The following is a 22,915-nucleotide window of genomic DNA, read 5'->3' on the forward strand; positions in this document are numbered from 1 at the left end:
ACTAGAAGCAAATGAAGGAACAGAACAAGTAAATACTGGGAAAGGGATTAACATAGAACATAAACAGCACAACACAACAACAGGCCCGTCAGCCCACAATGTCAGTGCTGAACATGCCAACGACATTATTTATCTATCTGCACATAACCCATCCCACTCCATATCCATATGCCTATCCAAGTCTTTTAAATGCCACTAACATATCTGCTTCAACCACCAACCCTGGCAGCACGTTCCAGGCACTCACCACCCTTGCTCTCCTCAAAAAACTTGATCATTAGCAAGAAACAACCTGCCATGTCAAAGGTTGTCCCTAAATAACCCATTCTCTTCAAAATGTTGCATGGTCTCCCCAGCAGTTAAAGGCTGCACATGTCGAACAGCCGTATCCTGGGGGGGGGGGGCTGTTCATTGCATTTTGATTCAGGATGTTTAGTGTATTGCCTAAAGCAGAAACTTGAAAAAGAGATTCAAACTTCTTGCAGGAATACCAATACCAAATTTGGGAGGCAACCACTCATGCAACATCCAGCACCAAAAGTTACTGGTAAGCACCACTGATTAAACAGCCCCAGAGTACCTATTGGGGTCTGCAGTGAATGAGGAAAAACAGACCAGGAGGGCAAGACCCAACCAGTTCACCCACAATTATTGTGGATGGATCTATCCATAACTTGGTATGAATGATCCTTGTGAAGACTAGATTCTGTCTTCACACAGAGGATGCTCCCCTTTTGTTTTGCATATCACAACCATTTTGCTCATGCACCATCAGGAGCAACACAATTTGAATCCCAGAGTCCAGCATATCGCTCCCTTTACAATCATCTGTCAAAGTGACCAAGTCACGTCCAACAGAATGAATGAAAGAACATGGCAAGAGCTGTTTTGTGCACCAAGCTGGTGAAGAAACAACAAGACCACGTTTATTCAACTGCCGCTGAAGCCTAGTGATATTGCAGCCAATCAGATCAAAGCTCTTAGGTTGTACATATCCAATTGTCAATATTGGAAGGCAATTAAATAACAAACAGAAGGAGAAAATCCACATCCAGTCGGACAGAACATGCAACCTCTACATAGACAGCATCTGAGGTCATCATTGAACCAGGTCTCAGTGCTGTTAAGTAGCTTCTTTACTTTCTCCCATCCGACAGAAAGAACAAAATCTTGAAATCATACACCTCCAGACTTAGGAACAGCTTCTTCCCCTCTGTTATCAAGTTTCTGAATGGTCCTTCCATAAGCTAGGGTACTATCGATTAACCTTTATCCCATTGTGGACATTGGACTTTGTCAATGCAACTGATGCATTAAAATGTGGCACAATGCTAAGAACTAGATTCTGCACTGTATCTTCTCCTTTGCTCTATCTATTGTACTAGAGTTTGACTTGATTGTATTTATGCATGGTATATCTCATCTGTTTGGATGGCATGCAAAACAAAGCATTTTTACTGTACATCAGTGCACTAACAATAATAATAACAAACTCAAGCCCAAAGGACTCTGCATAATTATGATGTACCAATAGCATGCTGAAGCCGAGATGGATGCTTGGCAAATCTGACTATATGGAAAAACAGTTTAATCAAAGCCAGTAATGGTAACCAATATTTGATCCCGAACTAGAACAAATTTAATTGTGAAAAAAAATTATGTGGCATATTTTCTGGTGCATGCGCACAACAAAATACAAAAGCAGATAGAAGAAAAAAAAAGTCCACAAATATTCAAACATTTAAAAACTTCAAAACTTAAATTTATTGCAATACCTTGGTTGATGAAGGTGGAGTTGGAAAATTAAGCCAGGCTGGAGCAAAGTCATGCTGCGCCATTTAGGTCCTATGTCTCCAAATTTTAAAATAAGGTATCAACACCTCATGGCGAATCCCTGAAGAAAAGTGAAAGATGTCCATTATCTTAAAATCTGCTTGTTAGTTCCTTTATGCAAATTTTCCAAACAAAAATAAAAGGCTTTTATTTTACCCAATTCACTCATGAATCATGATTTTGAATTACTGATAAATAGCTACAAAACCAATGCATTAAATATAATTGAGGATCCATCAACATACCTTTCTCCAAAAAGGAAGGAATCCCACAATGTGAACTTCCCAGCAAGAGCAGCACAAGACTCTGCTTCTTTTCATTGCAGCACAACATAAGGGTCATTCAAAGGTTCATTTTTCCAGTTGTATGCATATCAGCACCTATTGCTGTACGAGCCTGGCAAACAGTCTGAAAACTATAGGAATATACAATTTTAAAATTACATTCGTTTTTTCATAGAATTCTACTGCATTTCCTTTGTTAGATCAAAAACTACGTGACGCGCTTATTTACAGAGGATTTCATCTGTAAATTGTTAGTATTTTACTGCACCTTAAAGACTAATGACAAAGGAGAGAAAGCCATCATTGTTACCACTTATATTCACACTGCATAATTTGCAGCATACAAGTGGCGAACATCATCAAATATCACAGCATCAACATTCTATGAACATAGTATGTTGATGCTGTGATATTTGGAGATGTTATGAAACTTATTATATTCTCTGCTCTTTTATTGAACACTTATTTACACAAACATTACCCTCCCTTTAAGCCTCCAAAATTCTAATTTGAAAAGGGAAAATATCTAACATCTTCACAACTCTAAAAACTTTAGTGTTCGCATTTTATACAAACATATACCAAACAATATAAGTGTTGATAGAAACATAGAAAACAGGTGCGGGTGCCATTTGGCCCTTCGAGCCCCATGATCATTCAATATGATCATGACTGATCATCCAGAATCAGTACACCGTTCCTGCTTTCTCCTCATATCCCTTGATTCCATTAGCCCTAAGAGCTATATCCAACTCTCTCTTGAATACATCCAGTGAATTGGCCTTCACTGCCTTTTGTGGCAGAGAATTCCACAGATTCACAACTCTGGGTGAAAAAGTTTTCATCTCAGTCCTTAATGCCTACCCCTTATTCTTAAACAGTGACCCCTGGTTCTGAACTTCCTCCAACACCTAGAACATTTTTCCTGCATCTAGCCTGTCCAATCCCTAATTCCTAATTCCACCATTGCAGGAATAATCCTCAATTCTTCTTAAAAGAGAAATGCGGCAATTATACTTTAACAAAATAAGGGACAGTTAAATTATTTATTTCCAGATAATGTTATGTATGTTTATAACAAAACAAAAAAATACAACTGCATCATTGAAAATATTTATCTCATTAAAGCATAAAACATCAACAAATATAAAATTAATTTACAAATTAAGTTTCATTTTAGTTAAACTATCAAGTTTAGCAATCAAGAAGAAAAATAATAATGTTTAAAATATACCAAACAATTAATAAAAGGGTGTAGGAAAGAACTTAAACCGAAGATAGACACAATATGCTGGAATGACTCAGCGGGACAGGCAGCATCTCTGGAGATAAGGAATGGGTGAAATTTTGGGTCGAGGCCCTTCTTCAGACTGATGTCAGGGGGGAGGGAGTTGCATAGATAAGGAAATGTAATGTGTGAAAATAGGTCAAAGGGAATGGACACCAAGGAAAAAAAGTAGAATAGATTGTTAGCCAAGAGAAGCTAACAACAAAGCAAACAGAGATAAAATGTAGTCGGACACAGTAAGACTGGTCGCAGAACTCGGAAGAGGAGGGATGGAGAGAGGGAAAGCAGGGTTACTTGAAGTTCGAAGTCAATGTTCATGCCGCCGGGGTGTAAGCTCCCCAAGCAAAAATTAGGTGCTGTTCCTCCAATTTGTGCCGAGCCTCACTCTGACAATGGGGGAGGCCAAGGACAGAAAGGTCAGTCTGGGAATGGGAGGGGCAATTAAAGTATTTTCCAACCGGGAGATCAGGAAAGTTTAGGCGGACTGAATGGAGGCATTCAGCGAAACCATCGCCGAACCTGCGATTGGTCTCGCCCATATATACAAGTCCACACCATCAGTAGATGAGGTTGGAAGAGGTGCAGTTGAACCTCTGCCTCACTGAAAAGACAGTCGGGGTCCTTGGACTGCACCGAGGGGAGGAGGTACAGGGACAGATGTTGCATCTCTTGCGATTGCAGGGTAAAGTACCTGGGAAGGGGGTGGTTTGGGTGAGAAGGGACGAGTTGACTAGGGAGTCACAGAGGGAACGGTCTCTACGGAAAGCGGAGGAGATGGCAAGTTGTCGCTAGTGGTGGAATCCCATTGGATGTGGTGAAAATGTTGGAGACTTATGTGCTGTATGCGACGACTGATGGGGTAGAAGGCGAGGACTAGGGGAACTCTGTCCCTGTTACGACTGGGGGGGGGTAGGGGGAGCAAGAGTGGAGCTGCGAGATATCGAGGAGACCCAAGTGAGGGCTATATCTATGATGGAAGAGGGAAACCCCCATTCCCTAAAGAATGATGACATCCTAGTATATCTTCTCCCAGCTATCAATGATCCATTCTGGATTTTCCCTGATCTCCATTCCTTTTTATCCTATATTCACACCTTACACTTCCTTATATCTCCCTCTCCCCATGACATCAGTCTGAAGAAGGGTCTCGACCCGAAATGTCACCCATTCCTTCCCCAGATATGCTGCCTGCCCCGCTGAGTTACTCCAGCTTCTTGTGTCTATCTTCAATTAATAAAGGGAATGGGGTAAGAAAATTCATACAATGTGAACCATATTCAAAGTTGAAATAACATTAAATCTACAGTAGACCAAGTCTACAGTTAACTCTGGAGCTTACTGTCAATTAAATCTGGCAATGAAAAATGTTGTGATTGACAATTTTCCTTTATCCATAAAATATTCATTTTGAATAATTCGCATCAGACTATTTACCACAATTCTATTACTGGCTAATTTACATTCACCAGAGGAATCCAGCAGTTCTAGGTGACAGATTATTACCACTTTTTTTACCTGAGGGATGGACAATAAGGGCTGGTCATGGCAGTGATATCCAGCCTCCCCAAAATGGCGAATTAAACTAAATGATGCAATTTCTATAAAATGTATTGTTGAATCAGATATTTCAAATACAAATATCTCCATGGCATACATGATTCAAATAAGAGAAATCAAATGTCAGATACTGTAATCATTACATTGAACTTAAATGCACTTCAACGTTTCAGTTCTTACAAAACAAAGACGAATGCCAACTGTTCCATAGTCAGACACCATTGTAGGCATCATCAGTAAGAGTCAACTGAAGCACACTGAAAATGTTTTGTAATCTCTTCCTCACTACCATCAACTGATATTAAATTTCTGTATAGAAAATTAGGCTCAAATTCTATTTTTATTTTTCCTGGAAGAGTTCATGAATTGTCTGTGTTCATTAGCAATAAACAAGAGGTTTTTCCTCATTCCCATGTCAATGCATTCAAACGTAGACATGTGCTAGATTAAATCTCCATGTACGCCTTTCCAACAAAGTCTTAGAATTGTCCTTGATTTTTGGAGAGCATCGCCATTTCTTTTAATGCAAGGAGTGGATCGTACCAAAAATGCTCCCAATTAGAAAAAGAGCAGAACTTCCAAATCTTAAACAAGACTTCTCTAGTGCGCAACTAAAATACAGTAATAAAATGAAAGCTTACAACCAGATGAGCTCAAACTGCAAGAAAAAGACCTAGAAGCACTGTGGTGGATGTTTATGTTAAAATGTATTTTGTGTGTTTTGTTGCTTTTTATTGCTATGACTGTATAGCAAATCAAATTCCTCGTATGTTGCAAAAGATACTTGGCTAATAAAGTCTGATTATAATTATGATGATTATTATCATTAGACGTATAGATGGTTCTTAGGATGAATAAAAAAATCAGGAAGGTAACAAAAAGTACAAAAAAAGTTCAAAGAAGCAAAATCAAGGAAAATTCCAAAATGTTTTATTAATATTCAAATAAGTATAGAAAATAACCACAGAAAGAGCAAGGATCATCAGAGATCAACTGTAGGCTGTGTGTGGAAGTGGAAAACATTATATTCCTCAAATTAATACCTCACTTGTGTTCACAAAACAAGGTGATGCGAAATAGCAGTTAGTGGGAAATTATGTTAATGATAAATTGAAAATATTCAAATAGGCTTGTGAACCTTAAAAAGTAAGAGTTAATCACCAGACCCTGACAAAATTTAGTAAAAGCATAAAAGGACATGGTTGACACAATGTTTAGTGACCATAAGTCTGCCTGTCGTGGCAGCCCAATTTCCCTCCAGGGATTAATAAAGTTTTATCATATTGTATCGTATTCCATCCAAGTCAGCATCAGGTCCTTCATGTTTCCGATGTATATACACATCACTGATTCGGACCTAAATGTATGGTCCTTGATTAAAACTAATCAGAATTAGATGACTATGTACAGTCAGTCAAAGTTATACAGAAAGTATGTACTGGAGGATGCTACACAAGCTGAAAAATTTGCACAATGAGGAGAGATTTGTTAGGCTGTTGTCATTTTCCTTCGCACAAAGGGAAGATTTAATTTAAATGGCGAAATATTTAAATAACACCATGAGAATTCCAGGTGGCAAGAACAGAAGAAAAAAAGAGACAGAGAGAGGACAAAATTCACCCAAAACAGTGGTAGGTTTCTGGAATTCATTGGCTGAAAATGTGGTGGAAGCAAAAACCTTCATATATAAAATGAATTTAACTGAGCACAAAAGAAAATAACCTACATGGATAAAATCAAGCTGTTAAGTGAGATTGCCCTTTTTTTCTTCTCATATTGAACTGAAAAGCAAAAAAAATTCACTTCCATGACAAATTCTTAACATATACCAGTGTGAATTTCCTATTTCTTCATTTATTCTATGCTTCAATGTTTATATTAAACAAATCACATAGAAATTAAACTGAGATTACCCAATTCCATTCACGGTTTCATCCATGTGATTCTCAAAATACGTTTCCATCTCAGTTATACTAAATATGAATACTGACACCCCTGACCATCTTATTAATGTACAGTGCACATCAGCCCTTTTAAACTGTGAATAATTCATGATCAGTCAATTGAAATCGCCTGTTAGATTTGAAGTTACAGAAGTTCACAAATTTAATTGCAATGGACTATTAAACAAAAGATGTGCAATAAAACTCTTAGTTGTTTGATTTGACTGCATGAATTAATTTGAACAAATTTTACTATTTTTGGCCAATCCACGAAAAAACAATTCACTGTACAGGTCAAAATTATTATAAGTGACGTTCTCCAAATTGATCTGGACGAGTTTCATGTCGATAGTAATTAATGCATTGTATTGTTTAATTCCTGCATGCATGTTTTTTTCCGTATTTGGACAAACAAGTAATTATTAAATATTTACACAACATAGAAGATTTTATTTACAACATTTAACCTTTTAAAAAAGAATATATATAAAGCGTTATACTTACTGCTGCAGATATCCCGCGGCATAACAGTGAAGCAGAATTACCTGAACCGATAATATAGTGTAACAGAGAATTCAGGAACAAAAATCAGATTGAACACATGGAAGTTCTGACAAGTACTCGCCAGCAGCACGTTAAGTGTTAACAACGAAAGCAATGTTTTTTTCTCGCAATTCTTGTTCCCAGAGCGATAATTAGGCCTCGGAAGTGTCTCACATTTGTAAATATTTGGAAAGCGGAATGAATGAAAAGATCGAGGAAATCTGCTAATCTGAGTGTGGGTGGGGGTGAACTGTAAACGCACGGCCGACAAGGATTCAACTCCAGCAGAGGCAGACGCGGCGAGAGCCAGGCGCAGGTTGTTGTAGATTTTAAATTAAATCCTCAAACTCTTGCAGCGCCTCCACGATCCGGAAAGTTGGGCGACCTCGGGCGGGCAGCGGGTGATGACGTCCCCTGGCCGGTCGCGTGGCTGACGTCACGGCTGCTGGAGGTGCGAGGCGAGAAAGTGGGAACCTCCATCTGGCGGAGAGTGGGAGGGAGGGAGGAGGGAGCTCCGCGGGGGGGAGGGGTGGGTGGGTGAGGACGCGACGCGGCGTGACGTGCCAGCCGCTGCCGCTGCCACCGCTATTGCTGCTGCTGCCACCGTTACGTCGTCTACGTCTACGTCGTCGTCGTCGTCGTCGTCGTCGTCGCCGCCGCCGCCTCCTCCTCCTCCTCCTCCTCGCGCTGACGACTGAAGGAGGCGAGGTGACGACTGAAGCATGCGCGAGGCACGACGCGGCCTCTCCACGGCGTGACCCCGACGCCGTGACGTCACGTCAGGAGTCACCCAATGGGGAGAGGAAGCTCCCTGTCAGGTTCTCGCGAGAGGCGCCGGGGCGGGATCTGGCGCTCGCAGTGAGGTGACGCTGGAGCAAGATGTGTTGTGGTGACCAAAGATTATAGAGGAGAGAGGTGTGTGATGTGTGGAGACAGGCACCGACACGGGGCTGCAGGGGGGCACCCACGGCCACGGCCACGGCCACGGGAACTGGGGGGTGGATAGGCTATTCGGCCCTTCCAGCCAACACCGCCATTCAATGTGATCATCCCCAATCAGTACCCCGCTCCTGCCTTCTCCCCATATCCCCCGACTCCACTATCTTTAAGAGCCCTATCTAACTCTCTCTTGAAAGTATCCAGAGAACCCGCCTCCACCGCCCTCTGAGGCAGAGAATTCCACAAACTCACAACTCTCTGTGTGAAAATGTGGTTCTGCCTTCTCCCCATATCCCCTGACTCCGCTATTTTTAAGAGCCCTATCTAACTCCTATCTTTACGAGCTCTATCTAACTGGTCAGTTAATGGGACAGGGTCTCAGTGACACTGCCAGTGGTGAGAGCTGGGACTGGGGGCAGGAGGTGGGCACTCGTGGCAAGAGGAACTGGGGAGGGACAGAGACTTAGTGACACTGCTGGGGGGGGGAGGGGGTTAAAGAGTTGAAACTAGAACTGGAGGGGACCAGTCACGGCAATGAGAACTGGGAAGGGGCAGTGAAGGACAGAGTGTGAGTGGCACTGTCAATGGGGGGGGGGGGGGGGTCAGAACTGAGATTGAGTGCAGGAGTGGACCAGTCAGGGCCGTGGGAACCGAGAATGAGTGGCAGACAGTGCCAGTGGTGAATCAGAGCTGAGACTGGGTGCAGGAGGGAACCGGTGATGACAGTGGGAGCAGGGGATGGACACTGATTGGCGCAGCCAGTGGGCATTTGGTGGCAATGGAAGGCAAAACACTGCACTGGTCAGGGGGCAGTGAGGGACATAGAATGATTGACACAGCCAGTGGGAGGTTAGTGTAAAGTCAGTCAAATATGGACAGAAGGTCAGTTAGTCAGCCAATAGGAGAGACTGAAGAAGGATCTCAATCCAAAAAGTTGCCTATCCATGCTCTCCAGGGATGTTGCATGACCTACTGAGTTACTGTAGCCCCTTGTGCTTTTACTCAAGATTCCAGAATCTGCAATTCTTGTGTTGCTGATCCCTTCCATCCACCCTCCCAGAAATTGTAGGACATTAGCCTCTGGCAACAAAGATTCACATGCGAGACTAGAAAATGTGCATCACTTCCCATATTTCAGGAACCTCTTCTCAATAAAGGCAGATATGGATGAAGGGTCCGACCTGAAACGCCGCCCATCCATTCCCTCCACAGATGCTGCCTGACCTGCTGAGCTACTGCAGCATTTTGTGTTTCATTCATACACTTGAGTTTAGAAGGATGAGGGGAGACCTCATTGAAACCTACCGAATAGTGAAAGGCCTGGATAGAGTGATCGTGGAGAGAATGTTTCCACTAGTGGGATGGTCTAGGACCAGAGGCCATAGCCTCAGAATAAAAGGACGCACCTTTAGAAAGGAGATGAGAAGGAATTTCTTTAGTCAGAGGGTGGTGAATCTGGAATTAATTGGCACAGATGACTGGAGGCCGCCAACCCATATTTTCAGGGGCCGCGGAACGTTTTTGAAAGTGGGCGGGGGGCTGAGCGATCACTGATCACCGGCCTCGGGGGGGGGGGGGGGGGGGAGACTGGCACAATAATTATTTTTTGTTGTTGCTCGACCTCCAAAAGCTGGGGGGATAATGCAGGCCATCCCCCAACTCAAGAAAGTGGGGGGATATATCACCCCCCCCCCCCCCCCCCTCTCGGCCGACTCTCTCTCCCTCCCTCTCAGGGCCGTCTCTCTCTCGGGCCCACCCTCCCTCCCGCTCGGTGGCTAATCACAGCGCTTCGTTCACTGTCCCATATCTTGACTGAACTGCGCTGTGATTGGCCGTTGAGCGGAGGGGAGGGAGGGTTTTTGGGGAGGCAGTCGGTTTCCGCCACAGCTGGTCGTGGTTTTGCTGCGCTCATTGCGCTTGTTCTGAGATTCTGGATGTCGGAGGCCTTCAGAAGAGGAGAAGAATACGCCTGCGGGCCGGATAATTTCAGGTTATGAAACATGTCTCGCAAAAAAACTGGAGGGGCTACAGCCCCCCTAGCCCCCCCCCCCCCCCCCACCCCGTTCCGCGGATTTGCAAATTCTTGACAAGTAAGGGTGTCAGGTATGGGGACAATGGCGTTGAGAGGGGAAGATAGATCGGCCATGATTGAATGGCGGAGTAGACTTGATGGGCTGAATCGCCTTTTTCTGATCCTAGAACCTATGAAATGATTATCATCGTCTTCATGCATAAGTGCAGCCCTTGGACAAAGGGTCACTGGACTGATTTCTGGGATGCTGGGGAGTTTCACATGACGAAGGAAAGTAGTTGACTAAGCTTGTATTCACTTAGGTTTAGAAGAATGAAAGATGATCTCCTTGAAAACTGATAGTTCTGATTGGGTTTAACAAGCTGCATACATAGAGGAAATTTCCCCTGCAAGATGACTGGAGGCCAAGTCAATAGATATTTTTTAAATGGAGATTGGCAGATTTTGATGACACAAAACTGGGTGGCAGCGTGAGCTGCGAGGATGCTGCTATGAGTCTGCAGTGTGACTTGGATACGTTGAATAAAACCGTATTGTATTGTGTGGGCAGATGCAGTATAATGTGGATAAATGTGAGGTTATCCACTTTAGTGGCAAGAACAGGAAGGCAGATTATTATCTGAATGGAGTCAGATTAGGAAAAGGGGAGGTGCAACAAGGCCTGGGTGTGCTTATACATCAGTCACTGAAAGTAAGGTACAGCAGGCAGTGTAGAAAGCTAATGGCATGTTGTCCATCATTGCAAGAGAATGTTAGTTTAGGAGCAAGGAGGTCCTACTGCAGTTGTACAGGGCCCAGGTGAGACCACACCTGGAGTATTGTGTGCAATTTTGGTCTCCTAATTTGAGGAAGGACTCAATTGAGGGAATGCAGCGAAGGTTCACCAGGTTAATTCTCGGGATGGCGGGATTGATTTATGATGAAAGAATGGGTTGACTGGGCTTGTATGTACCGGAGTTTAGAAGGATAGGATCTTGTAGAAACGTATTGGACAGGCTAAATGCAGGAAAAAATGTTCCTGATTTTGGGGGAGTCCAGAATTAGGGGACACAGTTTAAGAATATGGGGTAGTCAAGTCAAGTCAAGAGAGTTTATTGTAATGTGTCCCAGATAGCACAATGAAATTCTTGCTTTGCTTCAGCACAACAGAATATAGTAGGCATGAATACAGAACAGATCAGTGTGTCCATATACCATTATATAAATATATACCCACAAGAATAAATAAACAGATAAAGTGCAAATAAACAGACAATGGGCTATTAATGTTCAGAGTTTTGTTTTAGTTGAGCTTAATAGCCTGATGGCTATGGGGAAGTAGCTATTCCTGAACCTGGACATTGCAGTCTTCAGGCTCCTGTACCTTCTACCTGAAGGTAGCGGGGAGATGAGTGTGTGGCCAGGATGGTGTGGGTCCTTGATGATGCTGCCAGCCTTTTTGAGGCAGTAACTGCGATAGATCCCCTCGATGGTATGGAGGTCAGAGCCGATGTTGGACTGGGCAGTGTTTACTACTTATTGTAGTCTTTTCTGCTCCTGGACGCTCAAGTTGCCGAACCAAGCCACGATGCAACCTAGGCCATTTAGGACTGAGATGAGAAAAAACTTCTTCACCCAGAGAGTTGTGAATCTGTGGAATTCTCTGCCACAGAAGGCAGTGGAGGCCAATTCACTGGATGTTATCAAGAGGGAGTTGGATTTAGCTCTTAGGGCTAAAGGAATCAGAGGATATGGGGGGGAAAAGGTACTAACTTAGTGTCATCACCAAGTTGTCCAAACTTTGCATTAAGGAAGACTTGTACATGAAACGCAGATGGAGATAGGTACAATATATGGCAGACCTTTTTTGGAATCGGTGGACACAAGAATACTTGACTCTAATCCAGGAACCACAACGATCATATTGAATGAGCGGCATTCGGTCCGTTGGGTTGTAGGCAACGCCACCTTTCGGATAGGTGGCGTTTCGGCAGAGCAGCCATTTGGTGAGTTTGCCGTTAGGCAATGCAGCTTTTTGGTTAGTTGGCTTTTAGGCATCCCGCACTTTCGGTTATTTTGCATTTAGGCGTCCCACCCTTTCGGTTAGTTGGCATTTCGGCTTAGTCCATTCGGTTATTTGGCGTTTCGGCTAGGTTTCCATTCGGTTATTTGGCTTCCGCTTCTTTGCTTCGGCTTCTCGTCCGTCGGCACCACGTCCGCACACGACAATCCCACCCAACAAGGTGATTATCCCTTTCTTATTTCTTAGCTCCACCCATATACCTCACTGGACGAACCAGTAGCAATGTCATCCCTGACCAGTGCCGTGACATCCTCCTTAATAAATCAAGCAAACCCCATTCCTGTTTTACATCTTTCTCTCCTGTATTATCTGTACCCTGGCACTTTAAGTTACTAGTCCGATCCCTCTCTTAACCAGGTTTCAGTAATGGCCACAACGTCCCAGTCACGGGTACCTATCCACGCCCTGTGTTCATCCCAGCAGCACTTACAGTACCAATTCACGTCCTGAGTTCTCTGCTCCTTTAAGTAACTATGGGAAAATGGTTATAGCTCAGAAGAAAATCATATCGCCCCTTAAGTTCCTGTTGACCCTTTGCAAGAATGATCCAGTTGACCCATTATCCTGCTCTTCCGATAGCCTGGCAGATACTCAAGTTCAAGTGAGTTTATTGTCATATGCCCCTGATAGGACAATGAAATTCTTGCTTCAGCACAACAGAACATAGTAGGCATTGACAACAAAACAGATCAGTGTGGCCATATATCATTATATAAATATATACACACACATGAATAAACAAACTGATCAAGTGCAAATAACAGATAATGGGCTATTAATGTTCAGAGTTTTGGCCGAGCCAAGTTTAATAGCCTGATGGCTGTGGGGAAGTAGCTATTCCTGAACCTGGTTGTTGCAGTCTTCAGGCTCCAGTACCTTCTACCTGAAGGTAGCAGGGAGATGAGTGTGTGGCCAGGATGGTGTGGGTCTTTGATGATACTGCCAGCCTTTTTGAGGCAGCGACTGCGATAGATCCCCTCGATGGAAGGGAGGTCAGAGTTGATGATGGACTGGGCAGTGTTTACTGCTTTTTGTAGTCTTTTCCTCTCCAGGGCGCTCAAGTTGCCGAACCAAGCCACGATGCAACCGGTCAGCATGCTCTCTACTGTGCACCTGTAGAGGTTAGAGAGAGTCCTCCTTGACAAACCGACTCTCCGTAATCTTCTCAGGAAGTAGAGGCTCTGATGTGCTTTCTTAACAATTGCGTCAGTGTTCTCGGACCAGGAAAGATTTTCAGAGATGAGCACGCCCAGGAATTTGAAGCTCATGACCCTTTCAACCATCGACCCGTTGCTATAAACAGGACTGTGGGTCCCCATCCTACTCCTTCCAAAGTCCACAATCAGTTCCTTGGTTTTGCTGGTGTTGAGGACCAGGTTATTGTGCTGGCACCACATGGACAGTTGCTCGATCTCTCTTCTATACTCTGACTCATCCCAATCACTGATACGTCCCACAACAGTGGTGTCATCAGCTAACGATTATAGAGTTCGCACTATGACCGGCTACGCAGTCATGAGTATAGAGTGAGTACAGCAGGGGGCTGAACACGCAGCCTTGAGATGCTCCAGTGCTGATTGTTATCGAGTCAGACACATTTCCACCAATACGAACAGACTGTGATCTGAGAATGAGGAAGTCGCGGATCCAATTTCAGAGGGATGCGCAGAGACCCAGTTCTGCGAGTTTGGTAACCAGCTTGGAGGGGATGATTGTATTTTAATGCCGAGCTGTAATCAATGAATAACAGCCTGACATATGAGTTTTTGTTGTCCAAGTGGTCCAGAGCAGAGTGGAGGGTCAGCAAGATCGCATCCACCGTTGATCTGTTGCGAACTGCAGTGGGTCCAGGTTTTTGTCGAGGTAGGAGTGGATTTGCGCCATGATCAACCTCTCAAAGCACTTCATCACCACAGGCGTTAGTGCCACTGGTCGATAGAGGCAGAGAGATGCTTTCCTTCTAGATACTTACACTGCATTCCTTTAAATCTGCCTCCACTAGCATTCCAAGCAGTGCATTCTAGACCATAACCAGTCACTGCATAAAGACAAAACTTCCTCACACCATTTTTGATTTTTTGGCCAATCATTATCATTGTGTATTCATAATTCTTGCCCCCTCTGCTATTAGGAAGTGTTTATCTCTATCTGTTATCAGATATTTTCACAACCTCCACTGTTCAAAATTGAACAATCCCGAATTCTCCACTCTATCCACATCGTTTAAGACCCTTGTTTACTATACATCATAGTTTTGATTCCTCTGTAAATTTGGAAAGTGTGCCCTGTGCATATGTTACAAGGGAACAGGTTCAAGGATCTGACTAGTGGAACAGAAAGAGGCTCACACGTCAGTTTAGTTACAAGTCAGATTTATTGGCAAGAGAGAACAAAAACAATACTTGTCTTGGTATGCATGGGGCCCGTTTCACAGGAGCAAATTATATCGTCCTTTAAGTTCTCTCTGCCTCTGTCCGCGGCGCAGATCGCGACCCAGTCTGCTGCCGGCTGCAGACTTGACACGCAAGGCAATACACACAGCGCTACCGGCTTGGCGTGCAAAGTTTTAAAGAAAGCACTGTCGGTTACAGCGCTATCAGCCATTGAACAAGGCAGTACCGGCCACAGCACCTTGAGCCTTTAAACATAGCTCTACCAGCCACAGTGCTATCAGCCATGGTCCGTTCGGGAATAATTCCCATTACAGAATACCATTCAAAATAATTCACTGAAAAGCCAAGCCTAAGTAATTAAAATAAGCTGAGAGACCAAACAGTCTCTCGAGCTTGCTTCACCATTCAATAAGATCATTGATGATCCAATCTTGGCCTCAATCCCACTTTTTCTCTCTCGTGCTTGACTCTTTGCTTTTACATTCTTCCTTCCCACTTCCCACCTTTCCTTCATTTGCCAAAATCTTTAAAGGACTATAGCAAATTTGTCAAACATGATTTATCTTTCAGAAAACTACACTCACTTATGATTTTCTACACGTTCTGCTATAACATCTGTAATATTGTATTACAGCAATTTCCACGTGAACTGGCTGTAGTCTCCTACTTAATGTCTTCCTACTTTCTTGCATAGTGGTGTTGCATTTGAGGTTTTCCAGTCTTCTGACTACTAATTATGAGAGGCATCTATATAACTAAAAGTCTCATCTTGACCACTTCCTGTCTGCGTTGTATATTGATTTTAGAAAAAATGCTACCATATATCGCTATGATTTTTGGCCATCTTACTCACAATCCTCCGCTGAGGCAACCCCGAGGATTTTTCTGATTGATGAAATTTTTTTTTTTTATGAATGTTTAAAAAAACCTTGAGATCAGCTGATTGGTCCTCACGTCTGACAATCACCATGAGGAATGTAACGCCCCTGCCGGGGGGGGGGGGGTGCAGGACTATAAAACCCCAGATGCCTGGACACGAGTCAGTCACTCTGGAAGAACGCGAGGGAGGGGCCGCCACTCTGATTCTGTTGTGAGTCTACTGAAATGTGAATCTACCGTTTATGTGGTTATGTGCTTTATGCAGGTAACCCTTCATGTGCTTGCAATAAATGATTTGTTAGCCAGCAGTGTGCTTACAATGAATGATCATTTGTTAGCCCTTAATGTCCTTGCAATAAATGATTTGTTAGCCAGCAATGTGCTTGCAATGAATGAAGATTTTTTAACCCTTAATGTGATTGCAATAAATGATTTGTTAGCCCTTAATGAAATGAAATGAGTTGTTTGGCCTGCCCTGTGCTTTTGCTTTTGCTATGCCATTGCTTTGCTTGACCTCACCTGAAATGAAAGCAAATGAATTGTATTGTTGACTGGCCCCGCCTGCCCTGTGCTTTTGCTTTTGCCTTTGCTTTGCTTGAGCTCACCTGAAATGAAAGGAAATGGATTATGTTGTTGGTTGGCCCCGTGAGCCCTGTGCTTTTGCTTTTGCTTTTGCTTTGCTTGAACTCACCTGAAATGAAAGCAAATGGATTGTATTGTTCGCTGGCCCCGCCTGCCCTGTGCTTGACTTGACTTGAAATGGATTGACTTGACATGAAATGGATTGAAATGGATTGTTGGCCCTGCACTCACTGTGCTTGACTTGACTTGACCCACAACACCCATGCTAGCACTCCAGAACCCACCACTGGCCACTAATATTGGAATTGGTGGAGAGGTGGAATATTGCATTGGGGGACCAGCCCTCCTGTGTGAACCTGGGATCCAACGGTCCCATTTAGTCTAGTAGCCAATTATTCCCATGGTAAAGGCATGTGTAAAACTAGAGCACATAGGTTTAAGGTGAGAATGAGGAGGTTTAAATGGGACCTGAGTGTGTAAACTTTTCACACAAATTGGTTGCTACCTGGAATAGTCTGCCCCAGGAGATGGTCGATGCAGGATCAGTAACAACATTTAAGAGATATCTTGATTGGTATTTGAATGAGAGATATGGACGAGTAAAATTAGTATAGATAGGCGTAATCGTCAACTTCTTCTCCGAGGATTGTCACCTTGTCGTAGTGGGGAAGCTTGTGAGATCCTGAGAGCGATGTCGTCTGGAGCTTTGCTCCTGGTAGGGGCACCCATGACGATAAGGTCGAGGGGGAGGACTCTGACAAAGAGCAATCCAACCAAGATCTCAATGGTGGAAGAACAGACGGAGGAAGATGGCTGACCTTAGTGGAGCGTCACAACGACTGGGAAGGCGGATAAAGGCTGCAGCAGAAAAGGGTCTGCGGTTGTCTTCGACTCCATGACACTGGATCCTGACCCAGATCTGTTAAGGACTGTCTGTGCACCAGTCTCCCCGCGTTAAGCAAAGTCACGCACAGGCGTCCTCCAACCCTGGAGACACCCATGACCGAGGGGGGCCTGAGAAGAATCATCAGCATTGACAGGGTGGGCTTGTTTCAGTGCTGTACTACATAATGACCTCTCCAGAATCCAGGGAACACTGGCATATTACAACCAACGTATCCGCGATGTGTAGTCCCATCATATTCAGATATATGTTCAAGAAGGAACTGCAGATGCTGGAAAATCGAAGGTAGACGAAAATGCTGGAGAAACTCAGCGGGTGTGGCAGCATCTATGGAGCGAAGGAAATAGGCTAACGTTTCGGGCCGAAACCCTTCCTCAGACTGATGCAGGGATAGGGGGGCGGGAAGAAGAAAGAAAGAGGAGGAGCCAGAGGGCTGAGGGAGAGCTGAGATGGGGAGGAGACAGCAAGAGATACCGGAAATTGGAGAAGTCAATGGTCAAGCCGCTGGGGTGCAGACTGCCCAAGCAGAATATGAGGTGCTGCTCCAATTTCCAATGCTCCAATGTGCTCACTCTGATCATGGAGGAGGCCCAGGACAGAAAGGTCGGATTCGGAATGGGAGGGGGGGTTGAAGTGCTGAGCCACAGGGAGATCAGGTTGGTTAATGCGGACCGAGCGTTCCTTCGCTCCATAGATGCTGCCGCACCCGCTGAGTTTCTCCAGCATTTTTGTCTACTTTCAGATATATGGATGCTGTTGATCAGACCCAGAGGAATTAGGAACTAGGAACAGTAGACAATCATATCCTGTGAATTTGCTCTACAATGCTGATACTATCTGATCTTCTACCTCAGTGACATTTTCCGGCACTCTGCCCATAATTCTTGAAACTTCACTAAGATGTTGCTTAGTATAATGTAACAAGCTATTGATCGTTTTTTTGAATTAACACTGTCTGAGTCTCCATAGAGCACTTGGCTGGGGAACTGGTCATGTTGTTTGTTTCCAGATATTGTCCCCGACTTAGATTAAACTGACTGGACTGTGCTTACAGTCGTTATTGATGCACCCTTCAAAGAGAAAGCATGGAATTGTTTTTATGACCAAGTCTTTAGGCACCATTCTGAACATTTAGATGTTACTAGACTAAGTGGGACCCGTTGGGTCCCAGCATCACACAGGAGGGCTGGTCATCCAACGCAATATTCCACCTCTCCACCAATTCTAATATTGGTGGCCAGTTGGGGGGGGGGGGGGGCGCTTTCTGGAGCGCTAGTATGGGTGTTATGGGCTGAAGGGACTGGTTTCCAGAGGGCTAGTATGCAAATTGTGCGCCAAATGGATTCTTGGGCTGGCGTCTCAGTCAATCAAGCCTGTTGTGCTGGCAACTCACTCACTCACGGCTGGTGGGCTGGTAGTTGACTCATGGCTAATCCTTGAAATTCTATTTCAAGCAGGGTATAAGGCCACCAAATTCAAGTGCAGTTTCTTACCACTTCTAGCAGGGTGCAAGGCCACCAAATTCAAGTGTAGTTTCATACCATTTGAAGTAGGGTGCAAAGCCACTAAAGACAGCGAGTCGTGACCTCTCCCTCCTCCATCTTGCAGAGACTGAGCCACACCCACATTACCGGGTTTTATAACCCCTCCCCCCCCCACCGGAAAAGGTGTGGCTTTCATGGAGTGATTGACAGGAGAGAGATTCTCAACATTTAAAAAAAAACTAATAACACTTTTATTTTTCATTGATGAGAAGAATTCTCTGCACCTGCTCAGCGGAGGGGGACTAAGATGGCCATAAATCACAGCCGTATGTGGTAGCGTTTTATCTAAAATCAATATACAGTGCAAACAGGAAGTAAGTGCATTTACAGTAGTGCCTTTTAACTTCAGGCCAAAGCACCCAAGCCACCATTTGCAGTAAGTAATGCATTTCAACTTCATGCCACTATTTGCAGTAAGTGGTGCCTTTCAACTTCAAGCCAATGCACCCACGCCACCATTTGCAGTAAGGAGTGGCTTTCAACTTCAAGCCACACCCAAGCCATCATTTGCAGGAAGTAGTGCCTTTCAACTTCAAAGCTCCCAAGCCACCATTTGCAGTAAGTAGTGCCTTTCAACCTCATGCCATCATTTGCAGTAAGTGGTGTCTTTCAACTTCAAGCCACACCCAAGCCATCATTTGCAGGAAGTAGTGCCTTTCAACTTCAAAGCTCCCAAGCCACCATTTGCAGTAAGTAATGCCTTTCAACTTCATGCCACCATTTACAGTAAGTAATGCCTTTCAACTTCAAGCCATTGCATCCAAGCCACCATTTGCAATCAGGGCCGGCCTTAAGCCGATTTGACCGATTGCTCCCAATTGGGACCCGCGCCTAAGGGGGGCCCCGCACTAACGTTCCGTATTTCGTACGGAAATACGAATTCTCTTTGTTAACTAAAGTTTTTTTTAATTCGCCATCCGTTTTTTTTTTAAAACGAACATGTATAACCAAAGAACTTCTAGCAGAGCTCCACTATAGGATCTTTGTGTATAACAACTGCTGCACGGCCATCAGACATAAACGATGTGTTAATTAGTACTGTTAGCCCTTCTTAACAGCAAGTACTTAACACGTTGTTATACAAGATCATCAATGCATCCATCCGCATTCCTCAGTAAATGTTATTGTGTTTTGAACAAGTATTAATGACGTTGTGTTCCTTTGAATAAAATTCACGCGGCGTCATTAATACTTGTTTAAAACACAATTACATTTACTGAGGAATGTAGATCGATGACACGTTGAGAATTTCTTTAAACTCACCATCATGAGTGAGGGCCCCGGACCGCGAGAAGGGGCTTCTTCCTGGTGTGCAGGTTAGTCATTCACCTACCGACCCACGTTGTGTCTCTGTGTTTTGCTCTCTCCCTCCCTCCCTCTCTCTCTCCCGCTCCCCATCTCGACTCTCTCTCTAGCTCTCTCACACTGTCGCCTCGGCATTCCCAGAATCATTGACGTTTTGCGGTAGACAAAAATGCTGGAGAAACCCAGCGGGTGAGGCAGCCACCTTGACCGCTGAGTTCCTCCAGCACTCTGTGTTTTTTGTTTGGCTCTGAAGTTGAAGGTGGCTCAACGGGACGGGCAAGGGCTCTGGGGAGAGGGTTGCGTTTCTGGTCGAGACCCTTCTTCAGACAATCACAAGTAATCTCACCAACGAGAGTTCAGTTTAGTCTGAAGAAGGGTCTTCTCTCCAGGGTCGCTGCGCTGCCTGTCCTGCTGAGTTACTCCAGCTTTATGTATATCTTCAATTTCAGAGAAATACAATTTCTCACGGGGGGCTTATAATGTCTCTAAACCCCTCTGGGACCCTCTGAACACCTCTATACCCCCTCTAGCCCCTCTAAACACTTCTAAACACACCTGAACCCATCTGAAGCCCTCTAAACATCTCTAAACCTTTTAAACCCCTCTAAACTAGGAGGGCTGCAAGGTGACTTGGATAGGCTGGGTGAGTGGGCAAATGCATGGCAGATGCAGTATAATGTGGATAAATGTGAGGTTATCCACTTTGGTGGCAAAAACATGAAAGTAGACTTTTATCTGAATTGTGGCCAATTAGGAAAAGGGGAGATGCAACAAGACCTGGGTGTCATGGTTCACTAGTCATTGAAAGTAGGCACGCAGGTGCAGCAGGCAGTGAAGAAAGCAAATGGTATGTTAGCATTCATAGCAAAAGGATTTGAGTATAGGAGCAGGGAGGTTGTACTGCAGTTGTACATGGTCTTGGTGAGACCACACCTGGAGTATTGCGTACAGTTTTGGGCTCCTAATCTGAGGAAGGACATTCTTGCCATAGAGGGAGTACAGAGAAGGTTCACCAGACCGATTCCTGGGATGTCAGGACTTTCATATGAAGAAATTATGGACTCGGCTTGTACTCGCTAGAATTTAGAAGATTGAGGGGGGATCTAGTAGAAACTTACAACATTCTTAAGGGGTTGGACAGGCTAGATGCAGGAAGATTGTTCCCGATGTTGGGGAAGTCCAGAACAAGGGGTCACAGTTTAAGGATAAAGGGGAAATCTTTTAAGACTGAGATGAGAAACACGTTTTTTACACAGAGAGTGGTGAATCTCTGGAATTCTCTGCCACAAAATGTAGTTGAGCCGAATGTAGTCTCCTCCCATCCAATCAGCCGCTGTCTCCAAGGGCATTGTGTCCAATCACATCATTAGCAGCTACGGTAAATGTTGGAAGCCAGCGGAGCTACTGACAGTCAAATTTGCAGTAAGTAGTGTCTTTCAACTTCAAGCCACAATTTGCAGTAAGTAGTGCCTTTCAACTTCAAGCCAATGCAACCACGCCCCCATTTGCAGTAAGTAATGCATTTTAACTTCAAGCCATTGCACCCAAGCCACCATCTGCAGTAAGTAGTGCCTTTCAACTTCAAGCCACCCAAGCCACCATTTGCAGTAATAGTGCCTTTCAACTTCAAGCCATCATTTGCAGTAAGTGGTGTCTTTCAACTTCAAGCCACACCCAAGCCATCATTTGCAGTAAGTGGCGTCTTTCAGCTTCATGGCACACCCAAGCCATCATTTGCAGTAAGTAGTGCCTTTCAACTTCAAAGCTCCCAAGCCACCATTTGCAGTAAGTGGTGTCTTTCAACTTCAAGCCACACCCAAGCCATCATTTGCAGTAAGTGGCGTCTTTCAGCTTCATGGCACACCCAAGCCATCATTTGCAGTAAGTAGTGCCTTTCAACTTCAAAGCTCCCAAGCCACCATTTGCAGTAAGTGGTGTCTTTCAACTTCGCCACACCCAAGCCATCATTTGCAGTAAGTGGTGTCTTTCAACTTTAAGCCACACCCAAGCCAACATTTGCAGTAAGTAGTGCCTTTCAACTTCAAGCCAAAGCAACCAAGCCACCATTTGCAGTAATAGTGCCTTTCAACTTCAAGCCAAAGAAACCAAGCCACCATTTGCAGTAATAGTGCCTTTCAACTTCAAACCAAAGCTCCCAAGCCACCATTTGCAGTAAGTAGTGCTTTCAACTTCAAGCCAAAGCACCCAAGCCACCATTTGCAGTAAGTAGTGCCTTTCAACTTCATGCCACCATTTGCCGTAAGTACTGCCTTTCAACTGCAAACCAAAGTACCCAAGCCACCATTTGCAGTAAGTAGTGTCTTTCAACTTCATGCCACCATTTGCAGTAAGTAGTGCCTTTAAACTTCAAGCCACAATTTGCAGTAAGTAGTGCCTTTCGACTTCAGGCCAATGCACCCACACCCCCCATTTGCAGTAAGTAGTGCCTTTCAACTTCAAGCCACACCCAAGCCATCATTTGCAGGAAGTAGTGCCTTTCAACTTCAAGTCAAAGCAACCAATCCACCATTTGCAGTAAGTAGTGCCTTTCAACTTCAAGCCAAAGCAACCAAGCCACCATTTGCAGTAATAGTGCCTTTCAACTTCAAGCCAAATCTCCCAAGCCACCATTTGCAAGCTTTAGAACCAATAGACATTTTTAGCAAGCTTTAGAACCAATAAACATTTTTTGCAAGCTTTAGAACCAATAGACATTTTTTGCAAACTTTAGAACCAATAGACATTTTTTTGCAAGCATTTTAGAACCAATAGTCATTTTTTTGCAAGCATTAGAACCAATAGTCATTTTTTTTGCAAGCATTTTAGA

General features: G+C 44.2%; 1 protein-coding gene across 2 annotated transcripts in view; it reads right to left on the reverse strand.

Moving 5' to 3' along the window:
- gpbp1 (GC-rich promoter binding protein 1) overlaps positions 1–8,215 on the reverse strand; it is an 81,689-nt gene extending 73,474 nt beyond the window's left edge. The window contains exons 1-3 of one of the 2 annotated variants that reach the window (XM_033030201.1): positions 7,410–8,215; positions 2,079–2,248; positions 1,776–1,894 (exon numbers count right to left, since the gene is read on the reverse strand). In XM_033030201.1, the coding sequence (XP_032886092.1) occupies positions 1,776–1,838 (63 nt within the window). In that variant the 5' untranslated portion in view covers positions 1,839–1,894; positions 2,079–2,248; positions 7,410–8,215. The remainder of the gene's footprint in view (positions 1–1,775; positions 1,895–2,078; positions 2,249–7,409) is intronic. The other variant, XM_033030208.1, reaches the window with a different exon arrangement.
- Positions 8,216–22,915: the final 14,700 nt, after the last annotated feature.

Source organism: Amblyraja radiata, chromosome 1, assembly GCF_010909765.2.
Source record: "Amblyraja radiata isolate CabotCenter1 chromosome 1, sAmbRad1.1.pri, whole genome shotgun sequence".
Classification (NCBI taxonomy): Eukaryota; Metazoa; Chordata; class Chondrichthyes; order Rajiformes; family Rajidae; genus Amblyraja; species Amblyraja radiata.